The 21,156-nt window shown below is 36.0% G+C and overlaps 1 protein-coding gene across 1 annotated transcript in view; it reads left to right on the top strand.

Moving 5' to 3' along the window:
• Nucleotides 1-21,156, top strand: part of LOC110020471 (ubiquitin carboxyl-terminal hydrolase 12-like) — a 68,933-nt gene that overhangs the window by 8,101 nt on the left and 39,676 nt on the right. The window contains exons 10-21 of the mRNA XM_020718585.1: nucleotides 937-1,046; nucleotides 8,711-8,785; nucleotides 10,502-10,580; nucleotides 10,667-10,813; nucleotides 10,895-10,975; nucleotides 11,084-11,203; nucleotides 13,167-13,289; nucleotides 13,746-13,820; nucleotides 14,026-14,114; nucleotides 14,187-14,295; nucleotides 14,440-14,508; nucleotides 14,596-14,703. Of these exons, the coding sequence (XP_020574244.1) occupies nucleotides 937-1,046; nucleotides 8,711-8,785; nucleotides 10,502-10,580; nucleotides 10,667-10,813; nucleotides 10,895-10,975; nucleotides 11,084-11,203; nucleotides 13,167-13,289; nucleotides 13,746-13,820; nucleotides 14,026-14,114; nucleotides 14,187-14,295; nucleotides 14,440-14,508; nucleotides 14,596-14,703 (1,185 nt within the window). The remainder of the gene's footprint in view (nucleotides 1-936; nucleotides 1,047-8,710; nucleotides 8,786-10,501; nucleotides 10,581-10,666; nucleotides 10,814-10,894; nucleotides 10,976-11,083; nucleotides 11,204-13,166; nucleotides 13,290-13,745; nucleotides 13,821-14,025; nucleotides 14,115-14,186; nucleotides 14,296-14,439; nucleotides 14,509-14,595; nucleotides 14,704-21,156) is intronic.

Raw genomic sequence — 21,156 nt, 5'->3', positions numbered from 1 at the left:
TTTGTTAGGGAAAGCGAGATGAAGGATTTTGGATGAAATTTAACGTGAATAGTGGAGGGACATCGTCCCTGCAACACAGAACAACCAAACAACAGTTAGAAACAAATTTGACGGCTGTTCGGCTGAAAACAAAAGGGGAATCCATCGCCTATTTTTGAGCAAGATACAAGCACACTATTTGTAAAAGGAAGATAATACATCACTTCGAAGAACATAAAACAGAGAACAAAGTCTCTTAAAGACAAACATAATATATAATAATATCCAAAAACATTCAAAAACACACATAAATGGTCTTCTAATAGAAAATACTTTATTGAGAAAGAGAGAAATAGGAAAAAAAAAAGCTTAAAAGGAAGAAAAAGAAAATGGAGCTTGCTGAAAAAAAAAATCCCGGAAGTATGTGTCCTCCTGCTATCGCGGGAGTTCCCTGTATTACAGAGCTGCGATGTCCAATTCTCTGGGAAACCTAGATCCACGTATCGCGAAATCACCTATTTTCACCTGGGAATTACGTCGGATCACAATTACAGCAGATCACGGGTTTCTGTTTATCTAGTGATTCCACAGGATTTTGGGGAAGCACCAACATCGATTGTTATGACATTATTTGTGTCTGGATCTATGAATCCTCATTCTCAATTTATTCGTTTCTAGAGTAGTTACATCTATCTTGAATAAGGTTTTAGTTTTTTCATTTTTTTTGAACTACTTATTCCCATTTTAACTTTGGTACTTTTTTATTAGTTTAATCTACTCATCATATTAATACTATATACTACTCTCAGATGTTCATGCCTACCTTTCCCTATATAGAATTCTAGTTTTTTTCATACAATGTGGCATATAATGTTGATGCCTATAGATATTGCGATACAGTTTTTGTGATCTATTTTTGAACTCTTTACGAGTTAGTAAATTGATATTCTTATGCAGATAAATGATCGATACGAGTTCCCAATACAGCTAGACCTTGACAGGGATGGTGGAAAATATCTTTCTCCTGATGCTGATAGAGGTGTTCGCAACCTTTACACTCTGCACAGGTATGAATTCTCATTACGTAGTTCTCTCTTGCTGATGTTAATATTTTTCTCATTGCCGGAGCATATGTTGTCCTGTATGGTCTGCTATCTAGCTATGCTTGTTGTTTGAATGGTCTGTTTTGATGGCTAAGTTGGATTTGTTGAATTCTTCCTTGACTTTCTATGGACGTCTAGGGCAAATATTAGAGCATCAACCTTTAATTTTATTTTTATTGTTTTAGATTCACTATGGCATTGCTTCTGGGCCTATGGTGAACCCCATGACCTTCACGTGACTCTTATGGCACCGATCATTATGACAATCATTTGATAAATTTTAGGGAGATACAAGGGTGTTTTATGTACCATAAGCTCTTTATGATCTTTAATATTCTTGTAATTTTTAGTATTCTCATGGTCTCTAGGTTTTCTAGTCTGTTAGGTTAGGGATAATGGACCTCTCGAGTTCTTTTCTCACAACAAAAGTAGGTTAAGGAGAGGCCTCATCTGATAATTCTTCTATTAAACCCTTCAAGGCAAATAAAAGAGTTAGAGGTTAGGTCTCTTATGAGGTCATTATGCAAGGAATTAGTATCAAACTTGGTTCATTTTATGTCTTCAATTGTCTAGACATTTTGCTAACTTATCCACTTGTTCTGTCCAAATTTTCTTCTAGATTTTATAGAGTTTTTTTTGGCTTATGTAGTTATTGTTTTTTATGTTTTCTACTTTATGCTCAATTTTTTCACACTGTTATACGGTTCTCATTATTATATAATATATCAAACAATAAGTGATACGAATGCAAAAAAAACAGAAACATTTCTATATGAAATTCGGCTAGTTAGATGGTGTTTCGTACAACATAGAATTAATTACTGCTTTTAAATGTCAATTACATGCAACATTTCAGATATAAAGAATTGAAGTTGGCATAAAATAGAATGTGTTTCGATAAATTGAATGATTCATGTATTAATGACACGTAAATGTAGGGGTTTTCAACCCAGTGAGATATTGATTATGAGCGAGCTCGGGCTCGACTCGATAAGCGACTCGTGAACCTAGAGCTGAACTGCCCAAGGGAGTGGCTTCCCATTCCTAGCTATCTACTAATAAAAATATATTCCTTTTGCTGAGAAGGATTAGTTTTTGCTTTAAGATTTCTATCAAGACAGCCTCCAGCATCCCCTTCCGCTTTTTAGGCTGTACCCGACAGCGAGAAGGTGCTTTGGTTATAATTCTTTCGGAGGTGGTTTGTATCCTTCCTTTTATTGCTCGCTGCCACTCCCCCCTGCTCGCTGCCATCACCCCCTTCACGCTAGCACGTGCGTGTGCCTCCCTTTCCTGAATCTGACACCGCCAACTCTTCTAGCCACCATATCTGCTGCCTCTAGCCCCTCCTGCAGCAGAACCTGCTGCCGCCAACCCCTCTAAGCGCCCCTTTCTGCTGCAGCCAACCCCTCTAAGTGCTTGTTCCTGCTGCCACACCCCCTCCTACCCTCTAACCTATTGTCACAACTCTTTCACAGCCATCCGTTTGCTGCCACAATCTTCCTATCCGAAATCTTTCTTCTGTTCAGCAGCCATCCACCACTTTTGCCATCGTCCAGGCTGTCTTTTATATATGTTGTTGTTTTTCTAGTGTTAAAAGTTCTTGTTTGTAATCCTATTGAATTTCAACAATAATATCTGTATTTTTATTGTGGTTTGGGTTAATCCGGTATCAATTGATATCAGAGCTAGTCTAAGCATAGAGCTATCTTAGGGTTTCCTAGCATTCGCCATACCCAAACTATTCCCACCAAAAAGTTTCTTTCATATTCTCAACTACATCTTACAATACCAAAACCTTAATCATGCCACCAAGGAGATACAATTCAAACCCTATTCAGGAGAAGCTATAACAGAGATCCGTCAACTTCAATAGAGGCTTGTTCAGATTAACGATGGAACCCAATAAAATTATCCTCGATCTTGATTTGGATAGTCAAAGGGGAGAAAAGGACGAAAATTTGAATTCATTCTATATGGAAGACATCAGTGTTGAGGAATACAAACCATGACACTTCGGAATTCAATATCTGAGGAGGCCTAGAGAGGAGACCACATATGGAAAATAAAGATTTCAACATCAAAGTGGATCTATCGGAGTTCAATGGAAGTATGTATCTAGTCGACTTCATCGACTGACTGAAATTTGTTGAGCGAACCTTTTAGTATAAGGAAGTGCCAGAGGATAAACGGGTAAATCTAACGACCATTAAGTTGAAGAAGAGCTCCTTCTTGTGGCGGAAAAATTTGTTAAGGTAGAAGAAGAGTAAAGACAATGATAAAATTAACAAGTGGGAAAAGATGAGTAAAAAATGCAGAGAACTTACCACCACATTACTGTCAGGATATGTTTCGAAGACTCCACCACCTCAAATAAAGAGACCTATCAGTAGAGGAGTTCACAATGCAGTTTGACCATTTGTAGATGAAGTGCGAGTATGCCGTTATCAGGGGAGTCTGAAGCTTGATATCAACAACATTGTGCTGCTACAACCTTTGGTCACTAGGAGAGGTCCTGACTTAAGCCCTAAAGGTGGAGTGACATAAAAAACAAACCAAACAACCACCCTTAGTAAGGTAATCACTCGCAGTTGGAGACATCAACTGGAGTATGCCTTAGAGAGTTGAGAAAAGTGGTTCTTATAAGGGCAGAGCCACCCAAGTGAGAAGAAGCTCAAGAAGAGTACCATGACTACTGCAGTTTCCGCTTGAAAGTACTTTAGATGCCATGGATTTGGGCACATCGCCTCTAGCTGCCCAACGAGTCGAGCCATATCTTTTACCTAACATGGCGCCGTGGAAGAGGTTAGCGACGGGGAGGCATCTAAGGAATAGGGCGAGCTGTATCTTCCACCAGGTGAGGGCAAGATGCTCGTGGTTCGATGGGTCTTATAGACTGAGGATACTAGGGATCTACGGTGGCTTCGCTACAACATATTCTACACCTGCTGCACTGTGAAAGAGAATGTATGCAGTCTCATCATTGATGGAGGGAACAACAAAAACGTGGCATTTAGGCAGATGATGGAGAAATTGGGCCTAATAACTCAAAGACATTCCCATCGGTATTCTCTGACTTGGCTGAAGAAGAGGATATGACAGCATTAACCAGAGGTGTTTCGTGAAGTTTTTGATTGGGAGCCTGCTGTTGGATCATATGTGGTGCAATGTGGTACTCATTGGTGCCAACCACATTTTGTCAGTGATACCGTGATAATTTGGCAGTAGGACTCGACACGACAGATTCAGAAACGCCTTCTCCTTCACCGAGGAGGGAAACACATCATCCTTTTCCCTTCCGCGGAGTCCACGATCACAGGTGCCCTTGCCATCAGAGCAACATCGGTGAGACCAATTTTGGCGATGATAGAGGATGATATGACTGAGACACCAATTCGATACACGGAACAGACATCGATTCTAGACACAAGACAATCACGATAGGGAGTATTTCAGGACACCACAATCGATACATTACTACCATGGTCACCGCCGTTTCAGGGAGGTTTAAACTACTCCTATTTGAATTCAGGTCGAGACAATCTCGAGTTACCTTGGGAAAATTCAACAGATGTGTGACATGAAGTCCCAGTTCAAGCTAGTAGTGTACTGCACTGCTAAAAGGTTGGATCAATATGGATGTTTGCTCGCAAGTGGAGAAAACTCCTCTGGTGTTTTGGGAGACATTACGATCGATAATGGGATCCAGTGGCTACTAGGGTCGCAAGCAAAGATACTCCGTCAACGTGTGGCTACTAGTCCTAGTTCCTTTTATTGATTAAGGTTAGTTTTTTCTTTGAGATTTCTATCAAGACAACTTTCTACGACCCCCTTTCACTTTCTAGGGTTGTATCCAAAAACTAGAAGGTGCTCAGGCTATAACTTGTTTGGAGGTGGTGTGTTTCCTTCCTTTTATTGCTTGCTGCTGCCCTCTCCTGCTTGTTGTCACCCCACCCAGCCCCACACCCACACCCACACATGCACACACAATGCATGTGCCTCCCTTTCCTGTCATTGTTGCCGCCAACCCTTCCAACCACCACTTCTGCTGCCGTCAACTCCTCCTGCACCAGAAACTGATGCCGCCAGCCTTCCAGCCACCCAATTTCTTGCCGCCAACCTCTTCAAGCGCCTTTTTCTGCTGCCGCAATCCCCACCTACCCTCTACCCTGTTGTCGTAACTCCCTCACAGCCCCCCGACTGTTGTCGCAACCTTCCAATCTGCAACCTACCTATTGTCTAGTAGCCATCCACCACCTTTGTTATCGCCTTAGGTTGTCTTTTATATGTGTGTTGTTGTTTTCTAGTGTCAAGAGTTTGTGACCTTATTGAATTTCAACAATAATATTTGCATTTCTATTATGGTCTGGGTTAACTCCGGTATCATATTGTCATGCTCAATTTGATATTCTTGATGAGGTGAGTTTTAATAAGGCAAAGAGTTATACACAACATTAGAATTGCAGATTATGCTATGTGCTTTACTTATAGTGACAACAATGATTTATTGTAGAGCACCGCTAAACTTCTAACCTGATATATTATCTTCATGTAGGAGTATAATTGATATTTTGACATGGTACTATCAAATATTTGTATGCTATAATGTAGTATGATCATGCTCCAGTGGTGATGTATTTTTTTTTTTGGCAAAATTGTAGCAGACTTGAAATAAATTTTGGGTATGGTGAGGCTGTCTGAGTTTTAATTCATTCAACTTATACTTGGTAAGATATTGTAACAATAGTTCTGTGATTTAGTTTGATAATTTTGCAAATATTTTTCAATATTACAAAATTACACACGACAGATATATAATAAATATACAATATAATACCAACAAAAATACTCTTTATATAAATAATTTATCTTTTAAAGCTCTTTTTAAACTGCCAAATCTTCTTTAATATCAACGTAAGTATACATATCGCTCAATTAATAAAGGGCTCTAATGGAGTCATAGATATATGGAGTCATAGATATCAACAATCTCACAGGGAAGTTGAAAAATCCTAAAGTAAATTATGAAAATTATTTTATAATAAAAACAAAAACAAAGGTAAAAGTAAAGTGCGAAGTTTGAAAATTAACTACTCAAGTGAATTCTAATTAAAATGCAAATGTAAGACTGCATAAGTTAAACTAAACTAAATACTAAACTTTCAAAAGTAAAATTACGAAAATTAAACAAAGTTTTTATTGTGACGAAAAGTTTAAATTTAATAAAACATCATTCTCCTTCGCAATGTTACAATGAGTATATGGATTGCGAAGAAATTAAAATCATCTGAAAAAAAAAATAAAAATTGTTTTGTGCCAAATAAGAGCAATCCTATTATTTACTCTCTTCCGAGTGATATAAAGAACATTGACTAATCCAGAGTTTGGTCCCTAATTCCGTGGTCAGGCTGAGAGGATACCAACTGCCACTTCAGAGTTCACACTACTCCCTCCCCTGAGGGCTAACAATCTCGCATTAGTTTTCAATCAACTTGGCCAAATTGATGATTTTAATCTGTCACCTTAAAATCTCTAATTCTGCATTTAATACAGTATATTTCTCTATTTATTTACACACAATGACATGAATGACATACTCTCCCATGAAATGAAATGTGATTCTCTCTATGTCGTAGAAATCATATCTCATTTAAGAACATATGTCTCTCAACAAATTTTAATATTTCAATTGACCAGATCAAAAAGTAAATGAAGATCAGAGTTCAAATCATCACAAATTATTATCATTTAAAATCGTGGAAAACAAAATCTATTCTTCAGAAACCATATCTCAAAGTCGGAAGAATTATAAAGAAGAGTACTCAGAATTCATGAGAAAAATATGACAAAACACGAATTTTATATATAAAAACAAATTTACAAAACAAAGGAAATAAAAATACAACTTATCTCACAATACTTCTCAAATAAATCCTTAGAAGTTTTCTTCAAGATTTTTTCTCTTTACAATCACTCTCAATTCTATCTTATTCTATCTTAGAAGTGGTGTAATGAAGAAGAAATCTCACATTCCCTCTTCTCTTACAACCCTAGAAGAAAATCTCCTCTTCTCTCTCTATCTCTAACTCACGCCAACTTTCTCCCTCTCTCACGCCACCTCCCCTCTTCAAGTCTTCTTCTTTTATGTTGGGCTGCCTCATTTGGAAAAAAAATTCAAAATTCATTCCAAAATCAACTCTTTTGAATTCAAAAGATATGTCATTTGATCCAAGAGTCATATCCGTACATAAAAGAACATTTCAAAGTGTCTAGATGCATTGAATTACTCCAAGAGGTGTGTAGAACAAGTGTCCCTTTGAAAATTCGCGCAAAATTCATCTCGAACCGCTTTAATTTGAAAAAGTAGTCCTTGGATTTTGGTACATCATGCGTCAGAATCTCAAAATTCACTGTTTTTGCTCCAAATTTCATTTTTTTACCATTTTTACTCAAAATATCTAAAAATGATATGCATGCAACAAAAACACTAAAATACATTATTGAAAGTGTAGTATTATCAAAAATAAGTACTTAAAATAATATATTTTTTTAGTGTATCAATATACATGATTAGGCGAAAAAGAGGATAGGAAAACAAAGGCTAAGGGATTGGATGGGGATCAAATGTATAACAAATAAAAAGAGGGTAAGTTTGCTATTTTAGAATGGATTTTTATGGGATTTTGGTTTTCTTACTCTTTTGGACTTTAAAGGTTGGAGAAGCGAGCGCACAAGAAGAGAGAGAAATTGTTGTTGGTAAAGAAGAATGCATGATATTTGTTATATTCAATTGAAAAAAAATAGCAAAATTTTGATATATAGAGCACAACAATTGGGATTTTGCTTTGATTTCAATTTAATGATGATAACATTTGTAGTTGTAGTAAATATAGGAATATAAAGAAACAAATTAAAAGTTAGTAAACAATGAATCTTCTAACTATTGATGTCAAATTCTCTAGATATCGGATTGCTGAATTCTGAAGGCAAGAAAACTACAAGGCTAAAATAAGGACTATATGATATGTCATTGATATCATTTACTTGGAGTCAATTGAGTAATTATTGGAATTAGTTTGATACTTAAAACTCTAATCCATCCCGTTAGGCTACGTTGCGATAGCCATCAGGAAATAAGATACAAAAATGGTGTTTTATCTTTAAACTTTTAAAATTCTAATATACAAATAAAATCTTATATATCTAGATCATCATTAGGTTGAAGACATACCAAATATTATATCAGATAATTTTGATAACTGCAAGTTGTGAATTTTTGACTGTTTTCTTTATTTTTTAACCCCATTTGATGACATGGTGGATGACATGGTGGATATTGGATGGGTGTTAGTTTTGTAAATAGGTCGCATTTTGGTGGCACATGTAAATCTCCCATATTGATTTCTAAGCCTATCTTGAATAGGAATTCATCATGCGAACCACATTGTATTGGTCCTGTGAGCTTTTATTTTGACCCTATTCTCCTTGCATGTTTGGTAATTAATCCGCACCATATTTTTAGACGGCAACTTAAGTTTAATTTTCCAGGCATGCAGTTCTTTATTTACTATCTTCTTTTTGTAGTATTTGATGCTGCTTGCTCAGTCTTTCTTCTTTTGCTTATGCTGCAGCGTTCTTGTTCACAGTGGTGGCGTGCATGGCGGACATTACTATGCTTTTATTAGACCGACTCTCTCTGATCAGTGGTAGGAAGCTAATAGCTATATTCTTATCTTTTGCTTATTTTACCAGTAAAATTAATTCAGTTTTCTTTCCATTTTGGCCTTATATCGATTTCATGGTAACTCGTTATTTTCCATGTTTGCATTGCTTAATATAATTTAGGATTATATATTTGATTGCCTTGTGAGCCAGGATTTCGGTCTTATCTCATGGAGTGTTTCTTTTTTTTGGTTCTTTAAAATTTTTCTCGATTTTCTTGTTTCTTAACTAGTTCCTAGAATTGCTATATCAGTGGGATATGTCATATGCATAGTCTCTAATTATTTCCTTGTATTGAAGGTATGGTTCAAAAGAACACAAATTGAAACTTATCTTAAATATCATATAATTGCTCAGTGTGATAAGTCACCAAACTTATTGCGAATTTTAGTCTGATATTTCAACATATGAAAATGGGATTTATCTTAAATATCTTATTTGGATGTTTGGAATATGTCATATGCATAGTCTCTAATTATTTCCTTGTATTGAAGGTATGGTTCAAAAGAACACAAATTGAAACTTATCTTAAATATCATATAATTGCTCAGTGTGATAAGTCACCAAACTTATTGCAAATTTTAGTCTGATATTTCAACATATGAAAATGTGATTTATCTTAAATATCTTATTTGGATGTTTTGAATTGTTTTGTTTTCATTTTAATTTTTGTGGTCTTTTTTTTCACATAAAATAAAAATATTTTATGGAGGAATTTGTTTTTTTCTTCTTTTCAGAAATAATAACAGAAAATATGTTTGGTAGGAAAGAACGGGATTTGTCTGTATTTAATTATTGAATAAAGCTATGCCCCCTGATTAATTTGTACTTCGCATGGGCCACATTAGCATCCATATCAGTCTATTAAGTTTATAAAGTTCATAAATAATCCCATTTATGCGTTAATTATCCTAATTAATATATGCTATAATCATAATCACGATTAGGTTTTTGATATCTTGGGTAAATTAATATTTAATAAAAACTCTAATTTTTACGTAATCAACAAAACTAAATGATTAATTATCAAGTACTCTAGCTGGATATTTAGTTAATTAATGAATTATTTTGGTCTTAATTATCACAAACATATGACACATAAACTTTAATGATCTTAATTAAAATCCTAATTAATCTCTTTATCAGTCTAAATACATAATTATATACCTATTTCTTTGGCTATTTAATCAATCAGTTAATTCTCCTAGGACTATTAATAAATAGAAAAAGTTTAAACTAAAAATCTAATTAACCCTTTTGTAGCATTTCCAATCATTTAATTTATAATTACTATTTGTTTTAACAATTTCAGGGAGCAGCCCACTTTGTTTCTGAACAAAGATTTAAAAAATGTTAATGCATTTTTTTTTTCTCGGTCTCCTTTTCTTGAAACCAAGAAAAGAACGTAGAAAATGGAATTGAATCCAAACATTGTTTTATTTCTTTTTCTAACACGGTCTAAATAGCAAGTGGAATTCTATGTATACTATTTTCATTTCAATCTAATTGACAGGTTTCAAAAATAGTTAATAATAGTGTCTGCAATTTCCTTTTAATACCCCTACCTTTATATTTGTTTTTCATTTTATCATGCCGTTTAACATATCATGTGATGCTTGCATCTTGATTCCAGGTGTTCCTTAGCCTATGGAGGAATGCCCAGGTCAACTGAGCTTTAATTTACTGGAATTATCATGCAGGTTTAAGTTTGATGATGAAAGAGTGACAAAAGAAGAAATGAAGAGGGCCCTGGAAGAGCAGTATGGCGGTGAGGAAGAGGTGACCCATTTTACCTATCCAATTTCTTTGTAGCCCATTTGTTATTTACTATATCCTAATTTTTCTGGTCTTATTTTCTCCAAAAGTTGCCACAGACGAATCCTGGATTCAACAACACACCATTTAGGTTTACTAAGTATTCAAATGCATACATGCTTGTCTACATTCGAGAGAGTGACAAGGATAATATTATATGTAGCGTGGATGAAAAAGATATCGCAGAACACCTTCGAGTAGGCCAGTTGTAAATTTTTTAAATTATCTCTTGCTTTCTTGTAAAAGAAATGTAGATAATTGTCTTCACTGTTTACCAGATTAGATTGAAGAAGGAGCAAGAAGAGAAAGAACACAAAAAGAAGGAAAAAGCTGAGGCTCACCTATACACTATCATAAAGGTTTTTCTGTGATTTTGACATCAATTGATGTTGCTGATCCAGTTATGTTTACATTAATTTTATTAATGTCTTTCCATTCAATGTGCTTTCCTCTTGTTGCACGTTCAGGTTGCCCGAGATGAAGATTTAACTGAGCAGATAGGAAAAGATATTTATTTTGATCTGGTAGATCATGACAAAGTTCGCAGCTTCCGTATTCAAAAACAAATGCCTTTCAAAGCTTTTAAGGTAATGCTTATTCGCCGCCACTTTACTAGAAAGTTAATAAAGTTACACAACACTATCCTCGTAATTATGTGGTTATGAGTTTTAACTGTACTTATCTCTCATCATTGAGTACGCTGCTTTGGAAGTTTTTTTCCTACTAGTGAATATTTAACATTTTAGTTGTAGTTTTGTCGGTTATATTTTTTTTCTTTTTTTTTTTTTTTCGTCAAGCATGTAGAGGATGATGTTGACTTTTGGTTATTTGTTTGAAAAGTTTAGGAGCTACATTTTGCTTAATTATATTGGTGACATTTTGAGTCTGTTAAGAGAAAGCCAGTTACTTTTGGATATTGGAGAATATAATAATTGCACAAGTAAGTGAATTGTAGCCCCAATTGTAAGGAAGTCATAGTTTATTGTCAATTTCCAGCTTTAGGGGACTTTATTTGGTGGAGCTAGGTTTTATTGTGGGCTTGGGTGTAGTTGTTTTATAATGCAGTTGAGAGGAGTGGGGAGACTAGTATGGTTTTGGAACATTGTAGCGAACGTGGAGTGGCTGAAGGCGAGGACGTGCTATTGGGTTAGGGTTATTAGCCAACCCTGGTACAATATGAAATTTTTTATCATCCAGTGAACTGGATGAGTACAATATGAAATAGTTACGAAGAATTTCAAGATGAAATAATCAAAGACAACTTGATGAAACCGAAGAGCTTATCATCTGAAGGATGAATAGATCTCCAAATATTTCCTCCCTAAAAGTTTGTCCGAGTGTTTTTTTGGCCTGCCACTTAATTGAAAACTAAGAACATCACTCTAGAGTTGTAAATGTCGCTATTAAGTCCTTAAGTTTAGGGGGATTGTTATGTTTTTAAAATAGATTTTTACAACCAAAATATTTTTTTCAGAGTCAGTGGTTGGCATTTCAAATTCTAAAGAAAAAATAAATTATAATTAAATTTTTTTTTTGAAATTACGCCTTAATCATTGATCTTGTGATGAATCTCTCTGCCTGTTCTTCATCAAATCTATCTCATGGTATGAAATTTGAGACTTCTTTCATCATATTCATCTAGGTGTCTAGAACACAAGGGGCGTGTTTCCTATGAGATTAGAATATGAAATTAAAATCATTTGAATGACTTTAATGAAGATAAATATGCTAAATTGTCACCATTTTGTGGCCATGAGAATGATTTTATAGTTGAATTTAATTCTTGGCTTCTCTGATTGGCAAGCCATTCATCTCCCAGTGACACATTGAGGGTGGAGTGTACATTCTTTAATCATTTAAGCATAGAAAAACAGGGTGGAAATTTGCCCCTTTTTAAAGGTTTTCACTTAGTGCCCCTGCAATGCTTAGTACTTACATTTAGATATAACTTCTATGATTGATGTCTTCTATTACTTTGTTCTTTTCTATCTGTGTTCACTAATAAAATGTTATTAGTATATTTGAATCCTTGATTTATCCTTTTAGATGCGAAGAGCAAATGGCTTAGTCATTCAATTTATTGACATACATGCTCTATGTTAAAACAAGAAATAAAGGGGAAAGAAATGCCTCTCATATTGTTTGGATTTTATGGTTTCGTTGGGCACTCTTTCTGTAATGCTTAGGCTTCATTTGGCAATGCATTTGAATCAAATAGTTTAATAACTACTAGATCACAATATGATTTGGGTGGAAAATTCACAACGGTGAATTTATCATATGCACACAACCCTCCATTTCTCATTCATAGAAAATGTACTTGTAGAACTGTTCTTCAATTTTTGCGAGAATTGTAGCAACATTATTTGTACACAACACAACAAATTTATAATCTCGGTGCTATATTTGGACATTTCTTTTTCCCTCTACTAATCATTATTATTGTACTCCTTCAAACTGGTATGTTTAGTTTGTAATTGGCCATTGTTAATAGTTTTTATACTTACTGTTGGTTATATTTTCATTCTTGATATTTTTTATGGCGTGCAGGAGGAGGTGGCCAAAGAATTGGGGATTCCAGTTCAGTTCCAGCGTTTTTGGCTTTGGGCTAAGAGACAAAACCATACATACCGTCCCAATAGGCCATTGAGCCCACTAGAGGAAGTACAGTCTGTAAGTATTTGTTAGATGAGTTTCAGCAGACGAGCTATTTATTATTATTATTATTATTTTGTGGTTGGTGGACATCTGCTTGGGCTTCACCTATCACAAATGTTTGTCTGATGCTTGCTCTCTTCATCTCCTACCCTGACCCTTCAACACCCACAAAAAAGCCTGCAAATTCCTTCTCTATAGTTTTAATGGAATGTGGGAAGAAAATAAGTGCTGCACATACCGAATTTATTTTACCTTCGCAGAATTGGACTTTGTATAAGTGATGGTTTTATATAGTTCAATTGCAAGCTTTCCAGTTTATGGGTCTATTCATTTTTGTACTATCAATTAGTTCTATTGTTTGATTGATGTTCTGCTTTGCTAAGAGTCCTGCTTTTGAGATAGCTTCAGTGGCCTTTTGAATTTCCAGTTAGCAGGTGGTACTAATTCTAATTGTCTCACCTCTCTATGTAGGTTGGGCAATTGAGGGAGGTGTCAAATAAAGGACATAATGCTGAACTTCGACTATTCTTGGAATTGGAGCATAGTGTGAGTAAAACATTCCATCAATTTGCATAAAATTAATTCGTAAAGTTTCTCTGCATTTTTTTCTTGATTTCTTCTATCACTATTTGATGTTTCTTTTTCTTTGTTTGCTTGCTTAAGTTTACGTAAATATACTCTGTCCCTTGTGTTTGAGCGTGGTGGTGTGCCCATCTAAATCTACCATGTCCCATGTGTTTTTATTATTCAGGATTCAATCCCTAGTTCCCTTCCTGACAAGACTAAAGAAGACATATTTCTTTTTTTCAAGCTTTACGACCCTGTGAAGGAAGAGTTAAGGTAACTGCATATTTTTTTCCCTCGTGTATTGATAAGATATATTTATTAATTTTATTTTATTTGCAAACTCAGGTACGTGGGTAGGCTCTTTGTTAGGGCACTTGGAAAGCCTGCTGAAATTCTAACAAAACTCAATGAAATGGCTGGTTTTTCACCAAGCGAAGAAATTGAATTGTATGAGGTCAGCCTATCATTAAATTTTTATTTATAAAGAACATGTTTCCTATTGTCATGGCTACTTAGAAGCAATGTTATACAAAATTTTTTGTTATGCTCGTCTTTGATTTTTTTATTTTTTATTTTCTTTTTTGGTTGAAATGATCAGGAAATAAAGTTTGATCCAACCGTTATGTGTGAGCACATTGACAAGAAGCTCACTTTTAAATCCAGCCAGGTTTAATGCTTGAAGGATGTTTTTGGTACAAATATTGCTTTAGCAAAATATGCCTTTTTAATTGATTTGCTTTACCTTAATTTACAGCTTGAGGACGGTGATATTATTTGTTATCAAAAATGTCGGCATGACAATGATGATCAGTGTCGCTATCCAGATATTCCATCCTTTCTGGAATATGTTCACAGTAGGCAGGTATAGTTGGCTACATATTCTTGTGATGGAAGTACACGTATAAATGCTTCTTTCTGTTTTTTTATTTTTAATTTTTTTTCACGTTAACTCCTGTGCTTGAGACTTTTGGGGTTAATTTTTATGTTATTGGAGATTGTTTTCTTCCTTTATGGAGTGTTGTATCATCTTAGTCCTCATTTGATATGATTGTAGTTTGATTGAGGACAAGTGGTGAGTCATCCTCAACATCTGGATCTATTCTCCATATTGTATTGTACCCAAAGCAGCAGCTGTCACCCTATTTCCTCTTCAATTAATTTTGTTTCTCAAATTTTTTTCCCCCTCAAATCTTATAACATCCCCAATCCTTGATTGATACATGTCTACCATCTAGAAACCTTAGATTGGTGTTAGTTTGATTCTAACTTTTAAACAATAAGTTTTTATTCCTTGGCCTAACGAGGAGCTTGAAACAATATCGTTCCTATCGCTTGGCCTACTTAGATGTTTGTGTAATATTTCTTATTTTATGTTTTGATGTTTGATGTTAATATGCTAATTTATACTTTGAACAATATATTACAATTACCATATTAAGATTTTAATCTTACATTGTAAGCTATCAATTGGTTAATATAATTTATTATCCTTACATAATACATTGAATTTAATACAATACTTCTTTGTTTTATGCAATTTATTGATTTTAAAGCTTATGATTTGCCCCATAGAACAAAACTTCTCAATACGTAATTGCACTATTTTAAGGTTTGATTCGTCTTCAAATATGTTTGATTTGATTGCAAAAACATATTTGTAGGAAATTTAGATCAACTTGGTTGTAAAAACTGTTCAACCCTTAAATTTGGATCAATTGAACTAGTTTGACGTGAGCATAACGGGAGTCGTTGGAAACGTCCCGCTCTTTTGTCGTCTGGACCGAGCAGATCCAGATTTGGGAGGGCCAATTGGCTCTTTCACAGCGGTTTGGCCGCTCCTTAATCCTTGTTATGTGTCCCATTTGTCTTTGATTTCTAGGTTTGCGTGAGTTTGTTCGAGGCTGTCGCCGGTGTGTTCGTTTTCCGTCTAGGGCTGGATTCGAGTGTTTGGGTGGTGCTCTGGCTCTATCTTTTCCCCGAGGTGGTTATTATCTTCCCTATCCCCTACCCACCCCCTACTTCATTCTTTGCTACCCCATCCTTGTTGTAGTCACCCGAAACAGTAGCTATTGCTGCTTTTCTTTGCCTCTCCCTCATTTCCAGTCACCTCGCTTCCTTTCCAGCATCACTTCCAACCCATACAACTGCTTCCACCCTTCCCGAACTTTGCCGCATAACTCCCAATCACAGTACCTCAGTACCTCGCTGCCGCAATCCGGAAATCCGGAAAAAAAAAAAAACAAATTTGTTGTTTTTCTCCTTTCCAGTCACCAACAAACAACAAACTGTCGTTGTTTGGTCTGCTGTTCCAGTCGCCCATAATCACCATCGCCTCTTAGCGACAGCCCGTAAACTCCTTTCCTATCTGGCCGCCACCCTCCATGCCCTCTAACTGTCGCCACTACTACTGGGGATCCACCTAAACATGAGTTTTTGTTTCGTGTGTGCTGTATTTTCCCTTTCATGTGCGTTTGATTGTAACCATCTATTTGCTTCCAATAATACTATTTGTTCACGTATTATCGTTTGGATTAATTCCTGTATTATTTAGTGTCTTTGCTGGCTTAACCCTAGTCCTATCATAGGGTTTCTCTAATCAGCCATACCCAAACCTATCTCCACTCCCTCCCCCAATTTTTTTTCCTTTTCCTTCCACCTACCTACACCCAAAACCCTAACGATACCCCAGTGAAGATAATTATTGAAATTTGATCAGGAATCTACTATGGACGATATACAACGGCTTCTCCTCCAAGTGCTATATTGGCTCGATGCCATTGAGGAAAGAACCAGGGTTGGATCACCACCAACCATAATAGTGAAATCTGTGAAGGAGATCAAGAAGAACACCAGAATTCTTTATGTAGGAATGATTCTAGTGGAGAATAAGACAATCCACAAAGCTTTGAGATATAATTTCAACACATACCTAAAACTGGAGTGTCTGTTTGAAGGTTCAGTGATAACATGCCAATTGGCGGATACAGAGATCTGGGCATGAATGTGGAGGACCTATTGGACTTTGATGGTAGAATTCACCAGAATTTATGCAACTTTAGTTAAAGTGTGAGTTTAGGGAGAAAGAGGAGCACGCCATTACCAGGCACTCAGGAGGCCTGAAGCCTGCAATCAATAATGTAGTACAACTGCAATCTTATTCGACATTGAGAGACATGTAAATCTTAGCACTAAAAGTAGAGACAACAGAAGCTGAGCAGACAACCATTGTCAGCAGACAATCACCTGCATTTGGAGAGCTCAGGAGGAGCATGCCTCAGGGAGTAGAGCAGATTGTTCAAGAGCAGGATAGAGCCACTCAGAGTGAGAACCATGGGAAAATTAGCATGCTTACTACAGTCCTAGTCAGGAAATGCTTTGGGTGTCATGGTTCTGGATACATCGATTCTAATTGTCGGACGAGCAGAGTTGTCCTTTATAGAGTAGGGTGCAGTGGAGAAAGTGAGTGAAGAGTTGACAGTTGAAGAATAGGGTAAGTACCATTTTCCACCGGATGAGGGTGAGGTTCATGTGGTTTGATGGGTCTTGGGGTTTGAGACTGCGAAGGATCAATTGTGGTTTCACCACAACATATTTTATATTTGTTGCTTTGTGAAGGGAAATGTATGCAATCTCTTCATCGATGGAAGGAGCATAAAGAATGTGGCCTCTACATTGATGGCGGACAAATTGAGTCTCATGACTTTGAGTTATTGCCAAGCATACTCCCTTATGTGATTGAGGTAGAAGAACAAAGTCATCATTGACAGGAGGTGTCTCGTGAAGTTTTCGATTGGGAACTAGCTGTAGGATCATATTTAGTGTGACGTGATGCTCACAGATGTTTGCCAGCTTTTTTTGGAAAACCGTTGCAATTTCATCATCAGACTCAACATGAATATCTACTCCTTCGCTAATGATAACAAACACAATATCCTTCCTTTTGTGGTATTCAAGAATATAGGTGCCCTTGCTAGCATAAAAGTGACAGTAGGATTTGTTTTGATGATATTGTAGGAAAGCAAAATAGAGATGCCAATTCAAGATACATGCTGATCACTACAGAGAGTATGTCAGAACATCATGACCTATACCTTACCACCATGGGCGCCACAATTAGAGGGAGTTCAGTTTGCTTTTACGTCAGGTAGGATTGAGCCAACCAGGAACTACCTTTGGAAGACTCTGCAGGGTACACTTGGCACAAAGTTTCAGTTTAGATAAGCAATGCACTCTTATATGGATGGATTGATATGGATGACTTCTAGCAAGTGGGGAAAACTCCTCAGATGTTTTGGGAGACAGTGCTGTCGGCACTTCCATGTGCTTGTCGAGCTTCAATCAAAGATCTTTCAACCCCAAAAAGTTATAGTAGCTCCACTACTTTTAACTTAGTGACGGAAGCTTTGAAAAATGAGGTCAAAACTCCCCAAATCCTAGGAGACTTATGTGGGTGTAACAGAAGTTGCTAGAAACTTCTCGCATGCTCGCCGTTTGGATAAAATCTGTCAAAACTAAGGAGGGCTGATTGGTCATCCACTGTGGTTTGGTGCCTTCTTTCCTTAGGGGGATTTAATCCTAGTTATCTAGGGCTTATATTCGTTTTTCATTTGTCTTATGATTTAGGTTTTGATTGAGTTTGTTTGAGCCTGCCGCCGGCTTCTCCGTTTCCTTTTTAGGGGTGTATCCCTGTCACCTCTCATCCACAGCCCAAAAACCCTTTCCCTAACTTGCCGCCACCTCTCCAAGCCCCCAACACCACTCGGGATTCGTCCTAACGTGAGTTTGTGTGTCGTGTGTTGCTTCTTTTCTTTCAAGTGTGTTTGATTGTAATAATTTATTTGCTTTTAGTAATAATATTTGATTTACCCATTATTGTTTGGGTTAACTCTGATGCCATTATTTATATAGAAATTATAGTGAAGAGATTGTGTTTGAATGTAGTATTTTGTGTACTTGCTTAATGTAAAGGTGCAGATAGGTAAAATAGATAGAAAGGTAAAAATAATTTTTTCTTACCAAAATTGATATCAAAGTGAAATTTTGTGAGGTGAATATTAGCTCTATGCTCTTCTTCATGAATATCCTAGCACCAATCCTAACAACAATAACTTTGAAGTATTTGAACTACGTAATTATTAAACTCATCATCCATCTCCCAAATAGTCTAATTCCTTGCAAAATCAATTTCCTATTTTTTTATTTTTAATAAGGGCTATTTCTTGTTAGGAACTATTTATGTTTTGTATTTTCTAGTTTAGTAGACATTAGCTTTGTTTCGAGTTTTTTTAGATATTATAATATTTGTTTTCAACCTTAAAGAGCCTTGTATCCTCTTCGCTTTGTTAAAGTTGCATCTTTAGCTTGTGCACAAACCTATGAACCTCTTAGCTATCCATACATCATCGTTTCAGAGTTCTCTTTGATGTTTTCTACCAGGAAAGTCGCCGAATGATGCCTATCTATGCCAAACTCCATGAAACTCTCCTATTATCATTCCCCAATTGCTCCACAACCCACTGCTAGATCCACCTAAAAACCTTCTAGGTGCCTTAGAATGGCGTTATTTGGTATAAAAGCTGACAAACTTTAAATTTTTAGGGATTTGTCGTTTCCACGACTCCCCAAAAATCTACATAATATAAATCTTTGACCAACTCAATAATGTAGTCATTACTACCATAATTTCTAACCCTAACTCTAAATTTTCAATAGCAATTTCCCTACCTCCATGAAAAATTCACATCGATACCTACAATTAAAAGCTAATCCCTCGACCGACCTTTATTACAATCCTACCCCCGTTGAAGCCTTAATTGGGAGAAAATGACACAATATCGTCTAAGAGATACACTCAAAATGATGCCTAGGAGCTTACTATGGAGGATATGCAGCGGGAAATTCTTAAACTACAACAGAGGCTTGCCCCTTCTGAGATGAGACAACACGGTTAGGTCATCCATAGCCACAATGGGGATTTTCCAGATTGAGAGTAGAAAGTGAATCCCTTTCATCATAAAATTTTTAATTATATAAAATCAATATCTCGACAATTTGACATGGAATGTCAGAGAAGAAACCAAGATGCTAGAGTCAAGGTTGACTTGTCAGATTTTCACGGTCACATAGATCTGAACAAGTTCATTGTGTGGCTTCGGAATTTTGAATGGGTCATTGAGTACAAGGATGTTTTACCTGTTAGAAGGGTCAATCTAACAACAATTAAGTTAAAAGGAAAAATGCTTTTTTTGTGAAAAAAAAATGAAGTGCCTATGCCAGCGTGAGAGAAAAAATAAAATTATTAACCGATCTTAAGATGAAAAGGGGGATGCAACATGCTACTCTTTCTCACATTACTGACTTGGCATTTTCATAAAAGTTCACACATGTTTCAAAGGGACTTTTTTGTGAAAAAGTACAAAGCTAACTTTAATAAAGTCCTACTGAAATGTGAATTGATGGAACCAGAGGAGCATACAATGACGAGGTATTTTGGAGGATTGAAGTTAGTTATCAATAATGCGGTGCATTTGCAGTTGTATTAGTCCTTACTCGATATACCTACCCTAGCTTTGATTGTGTAGAAACAACAAAGTTTTTTGGTGATTGCCACACATTACATGCATAGTTCAACCTGAGGATCAAATAGTAAGTATATTTAGTGGAGCATCCAAGTCGACTCTGCCCGAGGAAAACCAATATAGAATGGAGAAAAGTGGAGACATCTAGTACTCCCAAATTCATCCTAGGCAAGAAGCGTTTTAAGTGCCACGGTTTTGGGCACATCGCATCCAATTGACCAAAAAGAGGAATGATCTCATTAAATAAAAAGGGATCAGTGAAAAATATAGACAATGACACAGAAGACACTGAAAAAGGTGATGATGCAAATGAGAAGCATCAACCTCCAACTGATAAGAGAGATATTTTAGTAATTCGACTAATTTTTCACATTAAGCTTATAAGAGAGAAATATTGACTCTACTAGAGTAATTATCATATCTGTTTCACTGTGAAGAGAAAGGTGTGTAGCCTCATTGTAAATGGTCAATTGTGAAAAGTGACATATACACAAATTTTGGATAAATGGAACCTCCATTCTCAAAAGCATTTTCAACCATACTCTCTGACTTTTGAGGAAGATGGCTAAGATTAGTGTGGACGGAAGATGTTTTGTGGAGCTTTCTATTGGAGATAAGTTCTAAGAGTTAGTTTGGTACAACATGGTACTTATGGATGTGTATTAAATCCTATTAGGTCGTCATTGGCAACATATCATGATAGTACAAGAACATATATATATATATATATATATATA

This window comes from Phalaenopsis equestris, unplaced genomic scaffold, assembly GCF_001263595.1.
Source record: "Phalaenopsis equestris unplaced genomic scaffold, ASM126359v1 Scaffold000098, whole genome shotgun sequence".
NCBI classification, from domain to species: domain Eukaryota; kingdom Viridiplantae; phylum Streptophyta; class Magnoliopsida; order Asparagales; family Orchidaceae; genus Phalaenopsis; species Phalaenopsis equestris.
This window is presented reverse-complemented; position numbering and strand designations above follow the sequence as displayed.